The sequence below is a fragment of the Stegodyphus dumicola genome, chromosome 1 (genome assembly GCF_044657685.1).
Source record: "Stegodyphus dumicola isolate Sdum_Otavi_A_Nest chromosome 1, ASM4465768v1".
In the NCBI taxonomy this organism is placed as follows: domain Eukaryota; kingdom Metazoa; phylum Arthropoda; class Arachnida; order Araneae; family Eresidae; genus Stegodyphus; species Stegodyphus dumicola.
In genome coordinates, this window is record NC_140768.1 from 271,439,655 (window position 1) to 271,459,328 (window position 19,674).

A 19,674-nucleotide genomic window follows, 5' to 3' on the forward strand; every position below is an offset into this window, starting at 1 on the left:
CTTATTTAAAGTGATGGTGCAATACCCGCTGCATCGATAGACCAATGTGTGGTTGAGATCCATTCTGCATAAAAGTTACCTGATCCAGCAAATGCCCATACTGACATTGTAGAATCACAGAAATAATCAGCGTATCATAATACGTTTGCGTGGTAATGGTACAGACCTGTGGTCCTGTTCGAGTAATGTTCTCAAAAAAGAATGGCCCAATAATGAATCCAGCCTAGCAAGAAATGTCAGAGTAAATGCCACCCATTTATTATAATTCCTGCACGCGGCTTATCTTATATGGGTAGACGTGGAGAAATTCCCGCAAGGTTTTCCATACTGTCGAGAGGTTTAAATACAATTGTCGCACTGCTTTCCGGGCACTGATACTTCCAGGGGGAGGGTAACATTCAAATCTTAACTCGCCTTTGTTAATTTTACAACTTTACGAACATTTAACTAAATATTTACTTTTTAAGAGTTTTGCTTTAAAAACTGTTTTGCGCAGTTCATACTTTCAGCAGCCATTATTATATTGCATAGAAACTTTGTTGAGTGATGCATTTCATATCAATATATTTTTGTTATCTTTATTATGAGTGCTGGAACTGCTCATATACAATACTGAAAGAGCTATACAGTGTATGATAAACGCTTTATATAAAAACATAATGCAATTTTATATAAATAAATAAATACTTTATAAATAAATGCTAATAAAACTTATATATATAAACTTATATAAATGTCTCATGAAGAAAACTTTTGGCTAACTAACGGAAGTATATAGTTTTTTTTAATCTCTCTATTTTTTATCGTTATTTTATAAATATCCTTAAAAATACTTACCAAAGAGTTTCCGCAAGTTGGGTAATGATCCACCGCATTGTGAAACATTCCACTATCAAAACTTGCACGAGGAGTATTATTCGGTAAAAGAGGAATTTCATTAATGAATGTCGCTTGATATTCTGTATGAAAAAGAATGTAACCGCATTTAAGAGTATTGCTGCAAATAAAATAATTTTCTTGGACCATGATTAAAATAAAATAATAACTTTATGTACACTGTGAAGGATGTTTAATTTGAAACTTGTACATTTAAGAGTCTATGATTTTATGCAGATTTTGCTTCTAAATCACAGAATGACACAGTCTAATGACATTATACACGGTGCTGTAACGGCCAGCGACATTGCATACTAACTGCATCCTTTCATACTCAACATTCTAGTCTCAACTTCAACAGGAAGAGGAAAATTTATACGACAGTCATCAAGCTCCTCCCATGTTTTGTTTCAGTAACTAAGGCATCAGCAACAGATCCTCAAATTCACAAACACCAAAACAGTCAGAATAAAATTTGGCTAAGAATTTGCAATACTCACTCTTTAGCCAGAAACAAGGTAGTTACAGAAGTCTATCCCTGCCTACATTTCCAAGTTTTTTTATTGAGCCATTGGACTGGGTACAGTAAAATTTCTCTTGATGTTCTTATTTGACCAAATCCTTCTAGAGGACAAACTGATTGAGCTTTTCACCACTCATTCACTCTCTATTATTTAGGGACCACAATTTTCATAATTTCTGCTATGAAACTGTGGACAAACCGCAGTTTCGCTCCACGAGCTTATGTTACACGGTCTTGCAGTTCTGAACATGAGTTATTGCTGCGTTGCAATATTATTTTATTTTTTTATTTATTGTCCGGTTCTTAAATGAATATATGTTGCACATATTGCATAATAGAGCTGTACCATTTTTCTATTCTTATTTATTTTTAGTATTTTTTTATTTCCGATCTAGAGCATCCTGCTATTTTTTCTTCCATATTTTGTATTTTAATTTTTTATTTTATACTTGCACCTGTATATTTCTACTTATTTCCACTGACTGTGACATGCTTCATTTTCTGCCATTATTTTGATTTTCTCCTGTCAAATTTTGAGTGCGGATATTTTCCTCTCTTTGGATTGGTTAACTTGCCTTTATGAGACTCTTATGGTCTTTAAATGTCAATTTGCGATCACGATGTATTTAGAAGGATGGGGCAGATTTCGAAAAAACTACCCCACCCTCCTAAATGAAGCCTCTTCAATTTGCGCAGAACCCGGGCAACGCCAGATACTTCAGCTGGTTGTAGGAAAAAATGTCACCCGGAAAAAAAGGAACGGAAAGATGGGCACCGGAAAATAAGGAAAAGGAAAATAAGTCACCCTTCGTCTGCAATGGGAAATGTAAGGCACGTTTAGAAAGATCGCCAAGCTGGGAGATAAAAGTTTTATCACAACAACCGTAGCTTCGGATAAACGGAAACTTCTGAGGATGATTGTAAGAAGATGTGCTAGCTTCTGCTTCTCCCTTATGGTAAAAATAGAGTGGTGTCCAGCGGGCGAAGGCGGGTTGTCCAGCGGGTGTCATTGTCAAGACATTAGTAACTACTTCTCTCGCACCCCCCAACCTTAAGCTGCGGTTTAGTGAAGCATTGATTGTCGCATAATTGAAAACGAATTCATCTGAGCTTTGGTATAAAGCAGTATTATAACAAACAATTGTAGATGCAATTTAAAGTCACGGTTTGCGATAAGAATAGTACTAAATATTTTTAGCTAATTAATTGTCGCATATTTTTTTCATTTGATTTTAATTAAAAGTAACGTATTTGCACAGGAAACAATTGTTTAATTTTCCATTTAAGGCTGCAAGGAAAACAAAAAAATCATAGTTATTAAAAATTAAGAGGTTTATTTCAAAATTATATTAAAATTTTAAAATCTAATTAAAATAGATCCTAAAACCATGTGATCTGGATTTAAACATTTAATATACAATGAATCCTCTTGTGGCGACCTCTTCCAAAAGAATTTTCCAGAGCAGAAATAGACGCTTGTACTGAGCATTATCTCTCTAAAACGACCACCTCCACCGAAGACCAAAATAATTGGAAATGTGGATGATCGTCTAACAGAGGATTTAATATACTTTTACAATGCACCAGTGCGTGATCCACCTAGAACCGGGCCATCTAGTAGCCCATAAATGATTGGCGACCACCTCCCTAAGATGAACACTTCCAAAAGTAACCGGTTTTTCTAAAGGTATAAATAAACACTTGCACTGAATATCATCTTTCTAAGGTGATTATCTCCGCAGAATACCAAAAATCAACCAGAAACATGAATGGATATCGTAGAAAGATTTTTACTCATAGTAGTTATGTTCATTACAATTACGTGTAAAGCTGAAGGAAACTTATAAGCGGCCGAACGGTTAAGTTGTTGAATACTGGTAGTTAGACCTAGGTTCGATTCCTAGCAAAGCAGCTTTTCGTGGTTTTTCTCACGTTATAAGGTATTTCTCCTACCTACCTAGCGTGCGTTTGTGGTGTAGTGGCTCTGAACACTGGGATGGTATTCCAGAGGTCCGTGGTTAGATTCCCGGCGAAGGCGGTTGCTAATTTTCCATCTCTCCGGCTTTCTCAAAATACCTAATGTCTCTACAGCGTATAACGTGGTTACTAGCGAGTTTTCCTTAGAAAGCCCTCCACGGAGAAAACTCTTCTCTTAGGCAGATATCTTTCGTACGCTTTGTTATAATTCAAACCAAATTAAAGAAACTTATTCAATTTACTCTCTAAATTGCGCCCCAAATGAATCATATGTGGAAGCTTTTTCCATTCAGAACCTAAAACGTATCAGAAAGGAAAATTAAATAAATTTAATTATTTAACTTGGTTATGCAGAATCCCAATTTTTAATTTATCTCTTGTTTCCGAAAATCTGAGCATGAATAATCATGCAATAAAACATAGATCGATAACTTTGAAATTCAGAGAATAACTTTTATGACCTTCGACTACTAGCAACCGAGAGGCAAAAATCGTTGACTATTGGTAGTTCGACTGGCGTTCAAACCATGGCGGATGGGCTGCTTACAAGGAAATTTTCGTGGTTTTCTCCATGTGTAACATAAATACGAGTCAGTTTCTATCAGACGTATGAAATAATTTTTGTATCAGCTCCACACTATAAAAAGTCTTCCATGAAGGCATCCATACCCTCTCTGCAGATAATCTTAGGGTACTTTGACATAATCTAAATGGTCTGATTTTGATGATCATGCTAATCTACTTTCATACTGAAGCTTGTGATGCTTTAATTAATTTTGTATTTATCTTAAACCGTGTTAACTACTTTAAATTAACCATTTCAGCAACTTTTCTGTTAGATTTCCTTTTTTAAATTTTTGACATGATTTTAGAAGCCTAAATATGTCTGATCGTTTTAGTAAGACATATTTTTTGTAACTGTTTTACATATGAGTACATAGAATCTCATGACGACGAACTCTAAAAGTGTTTCCTACAACATAAATAAACAGGGTTTTGTACATTTGCCTCTCTAAAGCAACCATCTATATAAGTGGCTCAAATCGCATGAAAACTTTAGAGGTCGCATTAGAAAAGTCTCATTATATTTGCTTTTTTGTGACATTTAATAATTTCAGTTTATTTAACATGTCTGCCTTATAAATTATAATATTGATTTTTCAAGGTCGTATAACAACTTTCAATATAAATTAGAATAGTAATAATGTTTTACATTCCATTCGGATATTATATTCATTTGAAAGCTTTGAATAAATTGTTTATCATTATTTCTTACGTATATTATTGCAAAAATTCAAAATCCTTAATTATGATAATTTTCAATATTCAGGCTGTAAATGCCAAAATATTAAACGGCAGATTTAAAATTTGTGCATTTACAGTGAGAAAATCATAATTATGGAGCGTTTTAACGTCTGAAGCTGGTTAAAACTGGTTGAAACGCGTTGCAGTCTCAGTTTCGTATGCAAAACCATTCTCACACTGATTTCTTATACGCTTAATTTATACCAGTTTCCCTAGGTAACAAAATTTTAGATTTATATCATTATTTAAAATTTTTGAAAATAAATACCTATAGATTTTTTACAGTCACGCCCCAATTTTAGAGATTTTGCATTAATTATTAGAAGCTTTTGATATAATTAATCATGCATGTCGCACATGGATTCGCTAATTTAGAATTTTCAGAGTTGTTATAAGCACTACTGTAGACGATTCGCTTTTCCTAACAAATTGCAAATTTTAAGTTTCAATAAATCCAGCTCTGTCAACCCAATTTTAAGATTCAATAAAGGCACATAAGTTATTTAATATTTAAGAACTCTCGGCGATTTAGAACTCCCGGACATTTGTACTCAAGAAATGATTTCAAAAATGTTCTGCTACATCTATTATTACTTGTTCTATCCCTTGACCAACTAATATATACTGCGTTTTCCCATTTCTTCTTAGGTTACTTGTATCATGATAAAACACATGTGGGCTATCTTTGTAAGAGAAGGGATGTCTTCGTGGACGACTTTTAAGAGAAACTGGCTCTCAAATACTTTATAAATGAAGAAAATCACGAAATTTCTGTTGGAACTAACTTGTTCGCTGGGATTTGAACCCCGGTCGAACGATCAGTGTTAAGCGATCTTACCGCTGTAGCACTGAAGTATGTATTATGTATAGCACTGCAGTATGTAATGGACTGCAGTATGTATTATGCTTTATGAATTTAGAGCATAAATGACTCTTATATCATCAAAGCCTGGTACCGTTTCTCATAAAAATAAAATTACTAGAAATATTAGTAAAAAGACATGTAAGTATTTTGGTTGAGTTTGTAACATATAAGGATATAGTTTACGTAATAGTGCAGTAAATTTTTTTTATTTTTTAACACGTTAGGATCCTAAAAAAAGTTAGCAGAAGTTAATGATAAGAACGCCATTTAAATAAAAAAACAAAAAAACACTGTTCTAAGCCAATGTTGTAATTCGACATTCGACAAAATGTGTTTCCCTGATATACCAATCTCTGCAGAAGGGTGAAAATTGTAACCAATTTTTCTCAATTTTTTGCCACATAAATTTTCCATAAAATGAAAAAACAACTTTCAATACGCATAAATCATTATATGAATGAATGTAAATCTTTACTGCAGAATACATAAACCTTATTCCTTGTAAAACTTTTCGCCCGCAAAATTCATGAGATAAAAAAAGGTAAATGTATATTAAGTCAAAAACTTCTTTACTTGCATAATTAAAATAAAATTAAGTCTAAAATGTATGCATTATTTAACATCAATACTACATTTTGCATGTTAATATTAAAAAAAAATTACCTAACTAAATTACTCCTGAAGGATTGTTTACAAGCCTATAATTTGTTTGATCAAGTGTGACTAAGCTGCAAAGTACTAAATCATATATTCTCTTGCAAAATCTTGTGGACTTTGTGATGTCTTGGAAAATCGGAATTGCAAATTATACGTATGATTGCTAAATATTATATTCGTAAGATTATTAATTGAATTAATTTCATAATTATCATAAAGAGAATCTGAAATGCTCCAACATACACATTTTCAAAACATAAAGTATGAAAAAGCACAAATGCGATGGGACTCGGAGACATGAAACAAAGAATACAGTATCTGCAGAACAAAATAAAAAGGAAGAAAAGGGCATAAAATCTGCGAAACACAATAAATTACGGGCGGGGGAGGTACTTGAAACTATTTTACGAATTATTCTAAGGGTTAAAAATATCACTACTGCTGAAGTAGAATGGCTTTAAAAAAACCATTTACCATTTTATGTCATTTATGACTTACCTAAAAGATAAAAAGAAAAAACGCAATTACACTAGAAATTCATTAATGCAATCGTCCTATGCAAGTAATCGAGTATTTAAGAATGCTTTTTTAAAATGATTATTTATCTCTTACGCTGTTCATCTTTTATATTAAAAAATATGTACTGTTGAACATTGAAGAATGAGGGACCCTAGAGATAGTTCTAATTATCCATAATATTTTTTTACCAGTAAGACTTTTCCCATTGCTTTTTTTCTTTCTTTTTTGTTCTAGTGATCTCTTGTTCTCATGCCCAAGTTTTATGACATTTTGTGAATATCTATAAGGTATTTCTCCCGCCTTCTTAGCATGCCTTCCTGTTGTAGTGATCAGCACACTCGGCGCGTATTCGAGAGGTCAGTGGTTCGAGTCCCGGCGAGGATATTGCTCATTTTTAAACTCTCCTACTTTCAAAAAATACTTAATACCTCTACATATCTACCGAAAAGTCTAAACAGCTTGGTCTAATAAATTGTTTTAATGTCCTCAGGCTAAATACTATTATAGTCACCATATGACATAAGTTGAACGCCAGAATGATATCGATAGAAAAGAAACGCAAAATTTTAGTCCACTTCCTCAAAATGATGATTTATTAATAATTAGCTACATTCACGAGATGGCTCTACCTAGCATACAGGATGGTTCAAAACTATATGTCAAAAACGTAAAGGCAGGTAGAGGGAACCTTAATAAGCAGATTTCGTATAGAAATGTGTGTTATGGAAATGCGAAGAGAGATGCCGCATTAAAGCGCTAGCACGTAAAGCAATACGAATCACAGGAAACTGAAATGATAAGTAAAGACAAAATAAAAACAATTACTAACAGTTTACAATAGGTGCTCGAAAGAGCGGCCACGAACAGCGATGCAAGATTCACAGCCGCGGCGCACGGATCGGCGTACATTAGAAAAGACGTCAGGCATGTAGAGCATATGACCAGCAGCAACAGACAAGTGGACAACAAGATTTTCTGCAGATATGACTGGACTCTCGTACACGAAGTTTTTAATATGACCCCAAAAGAAAAAATCTAAGCAGGTTAAATCAGGAGAACGCGGTGGCCAGGGAGCTGATCCGCCCAGTCCTATCCAGTTCCGGTCGTAGACACGTCCAGGTGATTCCTGATGTTCCGGCTGAAGTCAGCTGGGGCTCCATCGTGCAGGAATCACATTCGTCCACGAACAGCTGGAGGAACATCGACGAAAAGTTCAGATAAAGGTAAGACGTCCTGTATGATGATGCTGTACATGTGTTCAGTTAAATGACTGGGTAGAATGCACGGTCATATTAAGTTATCGAGCGCAATGCCTGCCCAAACATTAATGGAAAACCTTTCTCGGTAGGCGTGTGTTATTGTGCAGTGTGGGTTATCATGAGCGCACAGGTAAGAATGATGAATATTAAAGGTACCCGACCGCGTAAAGGTAGCCTAATCAGTGAATAAAGCATCTGCAGGAGGGAAAATGTTATTGCCTGCCGACTGCTAAAGGTACCAACGAGCAAAGTCGAGACATGGAAGATAATCGTCAGGAGTCATTGCTTGCACTCTCCGTAAATGATACGGATGTATTCCGTCTTCATGTAAAGTCCTCAAAACAGTTGCATGGCTCACACCCAGCGCACTTCCTACAGCTCTCGAGCTTGACGAAGGATTATCCCCTAGTGTGTTTGATATTCTTTCTTCCACTGCAGGAATTATGAGATATCTTCCAATGCCATATAACGCCTGGACGCATAAGACGATCCACCCGTGCTTAACTCTCGACGAAGACGCTCGAATGTTCTACTATCCGTCTGATTCCTCTCAGGAAATCGCTCCCTGTACATCTTTTGAGTAGCTAATTCATCTCCTTGTGCAGCCCCATACATGAAATGTATGTCGGTAAGCTCTGCATTGGTGTAATGATGCACGATGCTCAAGATCTGTGCCGGAAATGAAGAATCCAGCTAGCCGCGCTAGCTTTAATACGCCGCACTCAATGCTCTCTACTGGCTCAAAGCGCCATTACCGCACACACATTCCTATAAGAAATCTGCTTATTTAGGCCCCCTCTACCCACCTTTACATTTTTGACATATAGTTTTGAACCACCCAGTATATCGTTGTAGAAAACATTTTCAGAATAACTCGAAATTTGATTAATTTTTGGGACATCCTCTTCTACTTATAATTTATGAGAATCAACATGTATTATTTAATACTTTTGATTCATGAGCTCACACGTACTTAGTTGTAAATTGTATCTTAAGTCAAATATTTACGTAATACCCAGTACATATGCTAAAAATTGCTTGTATTCTTTCCCTCCATTCTGCATGCCTTCGTGATGTAGCGCGGGAGCACACTCGGCGGGTATTCGAGCGGTCCAGGTTCGAGTCCCGGTTATTAGGGTTTTATGAAGCAAGAGACATGAAAAATGAGAATAACTCTACAAATGGACACATTCGTATTTGATTCACTTTGTATAAAAAGAGGTCAGTGTTACGAAATCTTCTTGTTGGGATTTGTTCCATCGATAATTAAGAATTGACACGAATAATGCTTTATAACTGAAAATATTCCGCCATAAATGGGTAAAATTTTAAAGCATGAAATATGACTAAAATATTTTCAACTACGTTTCGCATCATGAATCCTGAATTACCAGTTGACGTTGTTAGTAATGCAATATATGTTATCATTAAAGAATATAATTCAATTATTTCATAGAATAACCAGTATTTCATGAATTAACTAGTTAAGTCGATTAAAGTGTATAATAGGTTAATAAATCACCCAACCGGGATAGTGGTTAGTGCCGTATCGAAGAGCCCATGTTCGATTCCCGGAGAAGGCATGGATGTTTGTAAATGTATAGTGTCTGTGCAGTATGGGAGCACAAATTTGCGGTGAGCCGAAAGGCCTTTTGAGAGGTTTATTGCAGAGGGGAAGCGTTGGAGACCTTCGGACCTATCCCCCTTCCTCAGGACGCCTTCCTTCAAACTTTAGGGCGGAACTGAGCAAAGTCAGAACTGTCAACAGTAGTGTGCGCAAGGTTCTTGCCAACGATAAGGGCAATATTGCACTCCATGCCGCAATGAATTTCGTGGGCTTGCTTTGATGTTACTGTCAGACAAGGGAGATAAGTCACGACAAAAACAACAGTAGATAACAAATAATTTGTTTTATAAAATAACTGATAATAAATCTCTATTCTCACGAAAAATACATTTCATATTGCGGATAGAGTAACTGATAAATAATAAAACAAAACAGATGACATAAAAAAAAAATCTGAAAGATTTCAGATTTTAAATTATGTCCGAAGGGGCGTTTTTTTAACATTTTGTGTGTTACCTTTATTTATTAAATATCATGATCTTAAACCGTAAAATTCAATTCAATAGAAATATCTGAAAATAATTTTAAAATGAGCATATCCTTCAGAATTTCCGATACACAGTCTCGCATGCAGGAGACAAATCCCCCCCCCGTACAGTGTTGCCATTCCTTGCTTTGAATTCATTAAGTTTGTTAATCAAAAATTATTTAATGTCTGACATATATGAAGCAGAAAATAAAACAAATTCCAGATTCCAAATTTGAACTTCCAGATGCCCATATTCGGTGGAGGATTACGTTATTCAAAATTTGATGGATCTAGGTATCGTTGTTTTATCACAATGCGAGGAACATACATAGATTTATGCAGATTCTTCATTATTTAATTTCTTAAATATATAATATAGGACGATAATATTTGGTGGCAACAGTTTGAAAAGTGAAACGGACATTCAGAGCAATTCGACGCAAAATCGCGAAACAAAAACAATAGTCCCTCAGGGACAAAGCCCCTTTGGACTAATAGCAAATATTGTTGCTATATTAATTAAACAGCAATAAAAAATAACAGAATACTGCACCAATAGCTATATTTATATTTTTGCAACTTATAAAAAGAATTGGGCTACTTAGTCCTGCTTTCAATAAAGCAGCTTACGCGTGCCATCTTTGCTAACGATCAGCCATTTTCGAATACAATAACGAAGGTATTTACTAATACTTCATAACGATTAGGCCATCATTATTCTATAAAACAACTAGTCATATCGCAGAATCCAATAATTTTATATACTTTAACTGATTCATTAAGGTAATTCTTGAAATATACTTATTTTATGAAACAGCGCATTCCAGGCTTTCAACGGCAACATAAATAAGGGACTAAATCGAGCTGTCTTAGATTTCAGTCAGGGACAGATGAAATCGTTTAGTTCCACAGACAGTAATCATTAATTCGTTAGAGTAGAAAAATTGCTTCCCCACTGATTCTTTTCTTCCGAGGGACCTACCCTGAAACTGGATCACTTTTCAGAACGGTGCGAAACAATGTGTGGGAGAAATGAGATCTTCCCAGAGGCATCTTGGTAAAAACCTCTTTTATAAGTGACCTTGGTAAGGTGCAGCTAGCTCAGCGTCTTACACTTAACACACCCTCAAGACAGCCCGCTGTAACCTTCCTGATTAAATGAGAATTTGGCTGTTTTCCCCAACTCAGATTGGCGATATTATTTGGCGAGATTTTAGAGTTCTTTTTTTTCCGTTCCTAACTTTTTGCGTGACATTTTTTCCGTTCCTTATTTGCCGGGGACATTCTTTCCGTTTCCCTTTTTTCCGGGTGACATTTTTTTCCGCACACCACTTCAGCTAGGGTGGCATACTATAACACAACTCAGTTGATACAGATACAGGTTGAAGCAAGCCTAATCCCGATGTATTCCCGAAGGTACATGACGTATCGCTGGGCCTAGCTAACTGTTAAAACTCTGCCCCAATTTTGAGGTAGAACAACCGGAGGACGATCCGAGGATTGCCTCACTTCCCCTTCTAAAACCCAATTGAGAGGACTTTCGGACCACCGTGTATTTTGGGAGCCATCTTGCTGTACAAACACTATATTTTTATTTTTAATTTAGATAAATCTAATGCTTTATTTTTCTCCAGGAGAGGTAAGCCCGATTTGAAATTTAAGGGGTATCAGAAACCCCTATACCGACAATGTTAAATTGGCCATTTTCGATGTACCTTTTCTCAAAATCTGCTGTAGATATAAGCTTGAAATTTTTCTGTAATTAAAGTATACCTATCTGATTATACTGAAATGAGCTTTTGAAACATTTTGAATTTTAGAGTAAATTACAGGATATTTTGTTAAGCTATAACGTTGCGCGCCTCCAACTTGCACGCAACCAAGAGGTGACTGTGAAAACTTGTATAAAAGACAGAGCCTTGTGAAGGGTTTAAGTCCCTTTTTATTCAACGTAATAAATTACAATTGCGTCCTTTTGACGCTTACAGACTGTGCCAACTTGGCAGTCAAATAAAAATAATAACCTGAAAAGAAAGTAAAGACAAGATTCTAACTACGAGGCTCTCTAAAATAACTAACTCACCGCGTTTTACAATACCGCTGCTAATTCAGCAGACTTGAAGCTCACTGGAACGATTACCACTACTTCCCGCCAAGCACATAGGCCGCAACGCGGGGTTCTTCAATTCTCGCTAACTACCTCCGCGCTCGCTAAGTAAGAATATCACACACCGAACTTGTTTCCTCTCTATTTAAATCATACTACTTCCGCTGATAATTTGAATCCTTGCGCGTTCTACTAAAATTTACATATTCTGGCATTGGCAGTTCCAGGGTAAAGTAAGGCTTGACAGGAAAGATAGTTTAAACTTAAAATAAATGTTAGTTAAAATAAATATAAACCCTACATTTGCCGCTGCCAGAATTTGGAAAACTTGGAAGCAGGTCCTACAAACGACCTGTTGTAAGTTTCTCTAATTCTGAACTAACTGGCGAGAACCTCGTTTACACACACACACACAAAAAAAAAAAAAAAAAAAAAAAAAATCTTATGTAACAATTATACTAAAATTCTGTTGCTCGTTACAAAGCTTTCTTCTTACAGCAACTTTTCCTGGACTTCATCAATCAATCTTGGTCTTTCCTTCCAGCATGTGGAAGGAATAAGTATCAGTATCTTTCTACATACATTATAATTTACACTTTCTTGACACAATAAATTTTTGTTTTTAAACGATTCGTTTTTCTTAGTTATTGCTTACTTCACATTCATTCAATTTTTCAAGCATTAATTTAACTTTACCCTGGCTCTCCACCGTGTGTGGTGTCAAACGGGAATATTCGTGTTTTAGTCTTACAACACTTCCCCTAACCACCATGATTTGTTAGAATTCAACGACCAAATAGACACACCTTACTCGACATTCTACAACTCAATGAGCTACTTTAATAATCTTAAAAATTTAAATGTAGGTGGAGAACCCTACAAAACACATTCATTCTAACTTCCCCCTCATTCATCTTTAAACATGCAGGCTTTCGCTCTAAAGCATGACTTTATCTACAATTTACTACTTAAATTTTGACTTCATTGCTTTTAAGCATTCACTTTTAGCATCTACAATTTTATGCTTCTAATTCTACTTTTACATAACCTTCAAGTATTTACATACATTTACAAATTTTTAATACATATGCTTTTTACAATTTACCATAAAATGAATAAGAGAAAATAAATTTTTACTTTACTCATTCTTCGCCAAGCTGGCGGCACTGAAAGTAAAATTCTTATTAATACAAGAATACGAAGTTATTTTTATCTTCGGCCAAATTTTGGCTTTAACATAACAGAATTAGTCTTTCGACCAACAGAAAATGCTTGTTTTTAGCTTTTACACTTAAAAAAAATAATACTTTTGCCTTAGCTAAATAAAGTAAAACAAAACTAAGTCTCAACCGAGACATATTGACTTTCGTCAAAACATAGAACTTCGTACTTATGCATAACATTTCGGAACAAAAGAGAAAAAAAATTATAGAAGGTTTTAACTTATCTTTGAGTTTTCGATGCTTGAAACTCCGTCATCCGTTTTTGGCAAAATTGATCCCAAGTTAAAGGTTTCATGGATGTCAATCTTCTTATTGATCTCCGAGTGTCGTCCACGTTGCTTTTTCTTTTGCGTCCTCTACATGCTGGCCTCCTGACGGAGTAATCGTCTGGTTGTTGGCCTTTCCGTTTCTGCCTGGGACGGCTGGTCTTGACGTCCTCCGGTCTGGAGTCCTTCTTGAATTTCTTCTGTTCCTCGTATTTTTGTGCCTCCTGCTGGCGTTTCAGTTTCCGGAACGGCGGCCTTGCTGGCACCTGACTCTGTGGCCGTGTGCGCGTTCTCCTTGATGTGTAATTTCTCCTGCTATCCTTTGTAGGTGGTGTTTTTCTCTTTACCACGGTTTCTTTACCCGGTTCATCTGTATTTTTGTTTTTCTTAAACGCCGGAGTTTGAAAATCATTTTTTCTTTTTGATACCGACGTCCGGGTTGTAGAAGTGCTAGGTTTCTCTTCAGTTCTCTGTTTCTTGGGTGGTGGAATAGTTGTTGTAGTCTCTGAACCTTCGTTTAGACTTGAGTCCTGCAAGAAACTTTTAAGGATTTCAAAATCATTTGGATTATAGTATTTTTTCACCTGGTCGGGACTTGCTTTACAGATTTCCCTTCTGTCGTTCTTAAGATATAATACTACCCCTTTGATTTCCTGAATTACATAGGGGCCTTCAAACTTTGGAGCTAGCTTTGCCATAAAATTGTCTGGGGCACTTGATAAAGAAAATTTCCGTTTCAATACTTTATCCCCAACTTTAAAATCTGCTTCACGGCGTTTTCTATCATAATAAAGTTTCTGCCTATTTCTTGCCGTATCCGAGGTTTTAAGCGCCTGATCAATCAACTTTTGCACATCTTGTTGTTTAAACTCCTGCTCTCTTTGTTACACAAAGAATAATTTATCTAAAGGCGTAATTAACTTTCTGCCTAAAAATAATTCTGCTGGAGTTTTTCCCGTAGTATCATGATGTGCCGTTCTTAAAGCATAAGCTAATTCATTTATGTAGCCATCCCAGCGCTTGTGATGTGTGCTCACGTAACTGCGAATTATTTTTACTATGTTTTTATTAACTCTTTCTGCTATGTTAGCCTGTGGTCTATACGGAACCATTTTGATATGGCGTATGCCTAGTCCATTGCATATGTTTTCAAATATTTGACTAATGAATTGTTTTCCGTTATCGCTAATGACTTTTATCGGTGCACGGTATTTTAAAATGTATCTGTGTAAGAATGCATCTGCGACTGTTTTGGCTGACGCACGTTTAAGTGGAACAATTTCTATCCATTTTGAAAAATGATCTACTATTACTAAAAGAAAACGATTTTTATTTAACTCGCTCTGGGGGAAGGGACCAAGGAGATCTATGCCTAAAATTTCATTCGGAAATGTAGCGCGAATGCTATTTAAGTACCCGGCCGGGCTGTAATTAATATCATTTATTAACTGACATTGATTGCAGGACCTGACATACGCCGTTACTATTTTGTATAATTGCGGGAAATATACCGCCTCGCGTACCCTTTTTATAGTCTTTCTGACCCCGAGGTGGCCCGCTGTTTTTTCTTCGTGCAACTCCTTCAAAATGCTTAATCGAAGCGAGGCTGGGATGACTGGTTTACACTCAAGATTTTCGTTTGTTGTTTTCGTATAGAATAATAAATTATCTATTATTTCATAGTTTTTTGCTCTATTTCTTATCGCATCGATATCTGTATGCCCAAAGCTTTCGGGGTCTTTCAAATAAGCATAGATATTTCCAAATTCAGGATCAGCTTTCAGTTCAGTAATAACCGTATCTCTAGAATCTAAAATTTTTGAAGTCAACACAGCGCATTTAAGTTCATTTCCTTCGTCGTCCAGTTTTATACGAGAAAGTGCGTCAGCTACATTGTTTTCCTTCCCCGGTTTATATTTTATTGTGATATTATATTCTTGGAGTTTTAAAGCCCATCTTATGAACCTGGGCGTTAGGTTTTTTCCCGAGTAAAGTCTACCAACCGCCGCATGATCCGAAAAGACTGTTACTGGCGATTTGCCGAAATAAACTCGAAATTTGTGTACAGCCATTAATACGGCTAATGTTTCTCTTTCTGTAGCTGTATAATTCCTTTGTGTCTGATTCAATGTTTTACTAAAAAATGCCAGCGGATGGTTATTTTGCATAAGAACCGCACCCACCGCATAGTCTGACGTATCTGCTGCAATTTCCAGGTTTTCGTCCCCCTCAGGGAATTTTAAAACAGGGGCATTAATAAGCGCTTCTTTTAATCTTTCAAAAGCTGTGTTAGCTTCCGCTGTCCACGTAAATTTACTCTTTTTTCTTTTGATTACTAAGAGTGGTTCAACAATATTAGCGAAATCTTTTATGAAAGATCGATAGTAAGAACATAATCCAAGGAAAGACGAAAGTTTCTTGGCGGTGTTGGGCGGTGGGAAATTCTTAATAGCTTTTATTTTTGAATCTTGCGTTTCTATACCCTTTTGCGAAATTTTATAACCGAGATATTTAAGTTCTTTAGTTGCGAACTTGCATTTTGAGGCGTTAATTGTAAGACCGGCCTCTTTTAATAATTTAAAAACTTGTTCGAGGTCATTAATGTGTTGTTCCAACGTACTACTCGTTATAATTATATCATCTAGATAAATTAAAGTTGATTTTCCTAGGACAGGCTTTAGAACAATGTCCATAGCTCTCTGGAATGTTGATGGGGCCCCACACAACCCAAAGGGCATGCGTAAAAATGCATAAGTGCCCGATTTTGTTATAAACGCGGTTTTATGTATATCTTCGGGTCTCATAGCTATTTGATAGTAGCCAGACGTTAAGTCCAAAGTAGACATATATCTTGTCGATTTGATCTGTCTAATGATCTCGTCTATAACCGGCAAAGGGTAAACTGGAAATTTAGTAATGCTATTTAGTTTTCTGTAATCAATAGCAAACCTCCAAGCCCTTTTATCCGAAGGAGGAAACTCGTTCTTTTTCCTACATAGTACGACTGGACTCGCGTACTCACTATTTATGGGCGTTATTATTTTATTCTTTAACATCTCCTGAATATGTTCTTCGATGATTAGGTCTTTTTGTTTATCATAACGATACGGTTTAGTCCTACAAGGTTTTTCGGCATTTAATTGAATCTTATGAGTCACGATTTGGCAGTTTCCTGGTTTTTCTGAAAACAAATGAGAAAAATTACTCACCACTTGCTGTATTGCTTTACTTTCCTGGTCATTCAGATGGCTAAGGTCCACTTCAGGTGTCTCCCCAGGTTCCACCACCCTCTGGTCCATCTCCAACACCACGGAACTATCTTGAAAATTTAATTTGGCCCTCGCGGCCCTTAAAAAGTCCATACCTAAAATAAGAGAGTGTTGTAGGTCTTTCACCACAAAAATTAATACTTTGAGATTTTCCTCTTTTACCTGTAAGTTTAATGATAATTTCCCGATGCAGTGACATGTTTTTCCTTGCGCCGCTATAATTTCCGTATTTCTGGTTTTAAATAGTCGTATCCTATAAAAATTCTTTTTGAAGAAATTTTCACTCATAAAATTTCCTTCTGCTCCTGTATCGATGAGGGCTTCTACTGGTACATCGCCAACCAGGACTTGTATAATTGGTAGCTGTGAGTTTTTTACGATGACCGTGTTTAAATGTCTATTTGAGGGTTTTTTTAAAACTTCCGGGGTCTGGCCCTCCCTTTCACAGGACCCTCTAGTCGTTTAAAGCTTTCCTTTCAATTTGTGTCTTCTGGGTACGCGGATGTTTATTTTCAAATTTTCTTTTTGGGCCTTGACCTTCGAGTTTCGATGCGTTAGCTTGATAGTTCTTTCCCCCATATGAGCGATTTCCATTTCTGGTTTCCTCCTTCCTTCGGGTATGTTGAGAATATGTTTCCCCTCTCGCTTTTCCCGCTATTCTGCGATTTTGAAACTTCACCGCCAATTCGAAGAGTTCCTGCAATGTTCTTGGGTTTCTAATTTCAAAGTAGTCTTGGACAGCGGGTAACAATCTTGGTAATATTATTTCAATTATCTCCGCATCGGGTTTTTTCCCATACAGCATATCCGTTAGCTTGATTTTTCGTAAAATAAAGTCCGTCAATTCTGCTGTATCCCGTTGATAGAAACTATATAATTCGGCTTCCAGCCGTGCGCGATCTTTCACTATGGGGAAGGCCTTTACTAACGATTTTTTGAAATTGTCAAATATATATGTCGGGCTTCCAAATTCCCCTAGAAGAAATTTGCCTATATTTTTCCACCATAGCGCGCCTGTCCTCTTAGTGCTGATGTGGCGATGGCAACTTTTTGTCTTTCAGGCACACGGTAGAGCTGAAAGTGGTTTTCTATACCTTCGAGAAATACCGCCACCGAATTTTTTCCGTCGAAATAGACGTTTGGCTTGATTGATGCTCTCAAAGTCTGGACCAGGTATCCAAATCCTTCTAACTGAGTTGTCATTTCTTGGTGTTGTCCAGCGGCTTCCATCCAGTTTTCGGCCATTTCAGTTCGATAAGTGTTCGGGCGCCAATATAACGTTGCGCGCGTCCAACTTGCTCGCAACCAAGAGGTGACTGTGAAAACTTGTATAAAAGATAGAGCCTTGTGAAGGGTTTAAGTGCCTTTTTATTCAACGTAATAAATTACAATTGCGTCCTCTTGACGCTTACAGACTGTGCCAACTTGGCAGTCAAATAAAAATAATAACCTGAAAAGAAAGTAAAGACAAGATTCTAACTACGAGGCTCTCTAAAATAACTAATTCACCGCGTTTTACAATACCGCTGCTAATTCAGCAGACTTGAAGCTCACTGGAACGATTACCACTACTTCCCGCCAAGCACATAGGCCGCAACGCGGGGTTCTTCAATTCTCGCTAACTACCTCCGCGCTCGCTAAGTGAGAATATCACACACCGAACTTGTTTCCTCTCTATTTAAATCATACTACTTCCGCTGATAATTTGAATCCTTGCGCGTTCTACTAAAATTTACATATTCTGGCATTGGCAGTTCCAGGGTAAAGTAAGGCTTGACAGGAAAGATAGTTTAAACTTAAAATAAATGTTAGTTAAAATAAATATAAACCCTACATAGTAAAATTTAGCACTTTTCTCACACAAAAAAATTAAAAATTTTTTTTTAAGTTTATTACAAGAAGCTTATTTCAGTAAATATTAGGGAACCTAATAAATAAGCCATAAAAATTTTAGATACCTGTGAGCAGTAGTTCCTGAGAAAAGATACATCGAGTATAGAAAAATCACGTTTGGAGAAAAACGCTTTTTTATGTAAAAATCCTCATTGATCAAAGTAGTAGATGACAAATTAAAACTAGATTTTTTTACAGTTCTAATTTTCATAGAGATTAAAGGATGGTATTTCTAGAAACATAAAAGTGCAGAAAATTTAAAAATGCAAAAATCCGAAATCACAATTTTTTGAAGATTTTGGGGTTCCAACTCCCCCTAAAGACAATAAAATAAAATTTGTTTCTAATTTTACTTATTTGGGTGTCATTTTAGACAACAAACTGAACTCTTCTGAACATTTTAATTACATCAGTAACCGAAAAACATGATTTTAAACATATATGAAAGAAATTTTGGTTCAGATCTTCTTGCTTTCAGTACCTTAATCCTAGGGGTGTCGTAGGGCGGAACATTATCTGTTTTAAATAAATCACTTAAAGCTTACAAAATAAATTTTAATTCTTAATTGATGGATTAATTGATGGATAACATAATTCTTAATTAATGTTAAGGTATGCGGTTTCAAATAGAAATAAAGAGACTGATGTCTAAGTACGAAAGTTTCTGCTTAATTTAAGAATCACATAAGCCTGTAAGAAAAATCTTTTCCAGAATTTTATCCTATGCTTCATACTGAAATTATACATTTCTCATGTAGTTAAATAATTATGTCTCATACAACCATCAATGCAAGCTCGATTCTTCATATTACGAATAATGAAGTTTTACCTAAAAGTTG

The 19,674-nt window shown here is 36.0% G+C and overlaps 1 protein-coding gene across 2 annotated transcripts in view; it reads right to left on the reverse strand.

The window, feature by feature from the left end:
- The window catches only part of LOC118195968 (uncharacterized), a 77,167-nt gene that overhangs the window by 21,325 nt on the left and 36,168 nt on the right, over nt 1-19,674 (reverse strand). For both annotated transcript variants that reach the window (XM_035367314.2, XM_035367313.2), the window contains one exon: nt 838-959. In XM_035367314.2, coding sequence (XP_035223205.1) covers nt 838-959 — 122 coding nt within the window. The remainder of the gene's footprint in view (nt 1-837; nt 960-19,674) is intronic.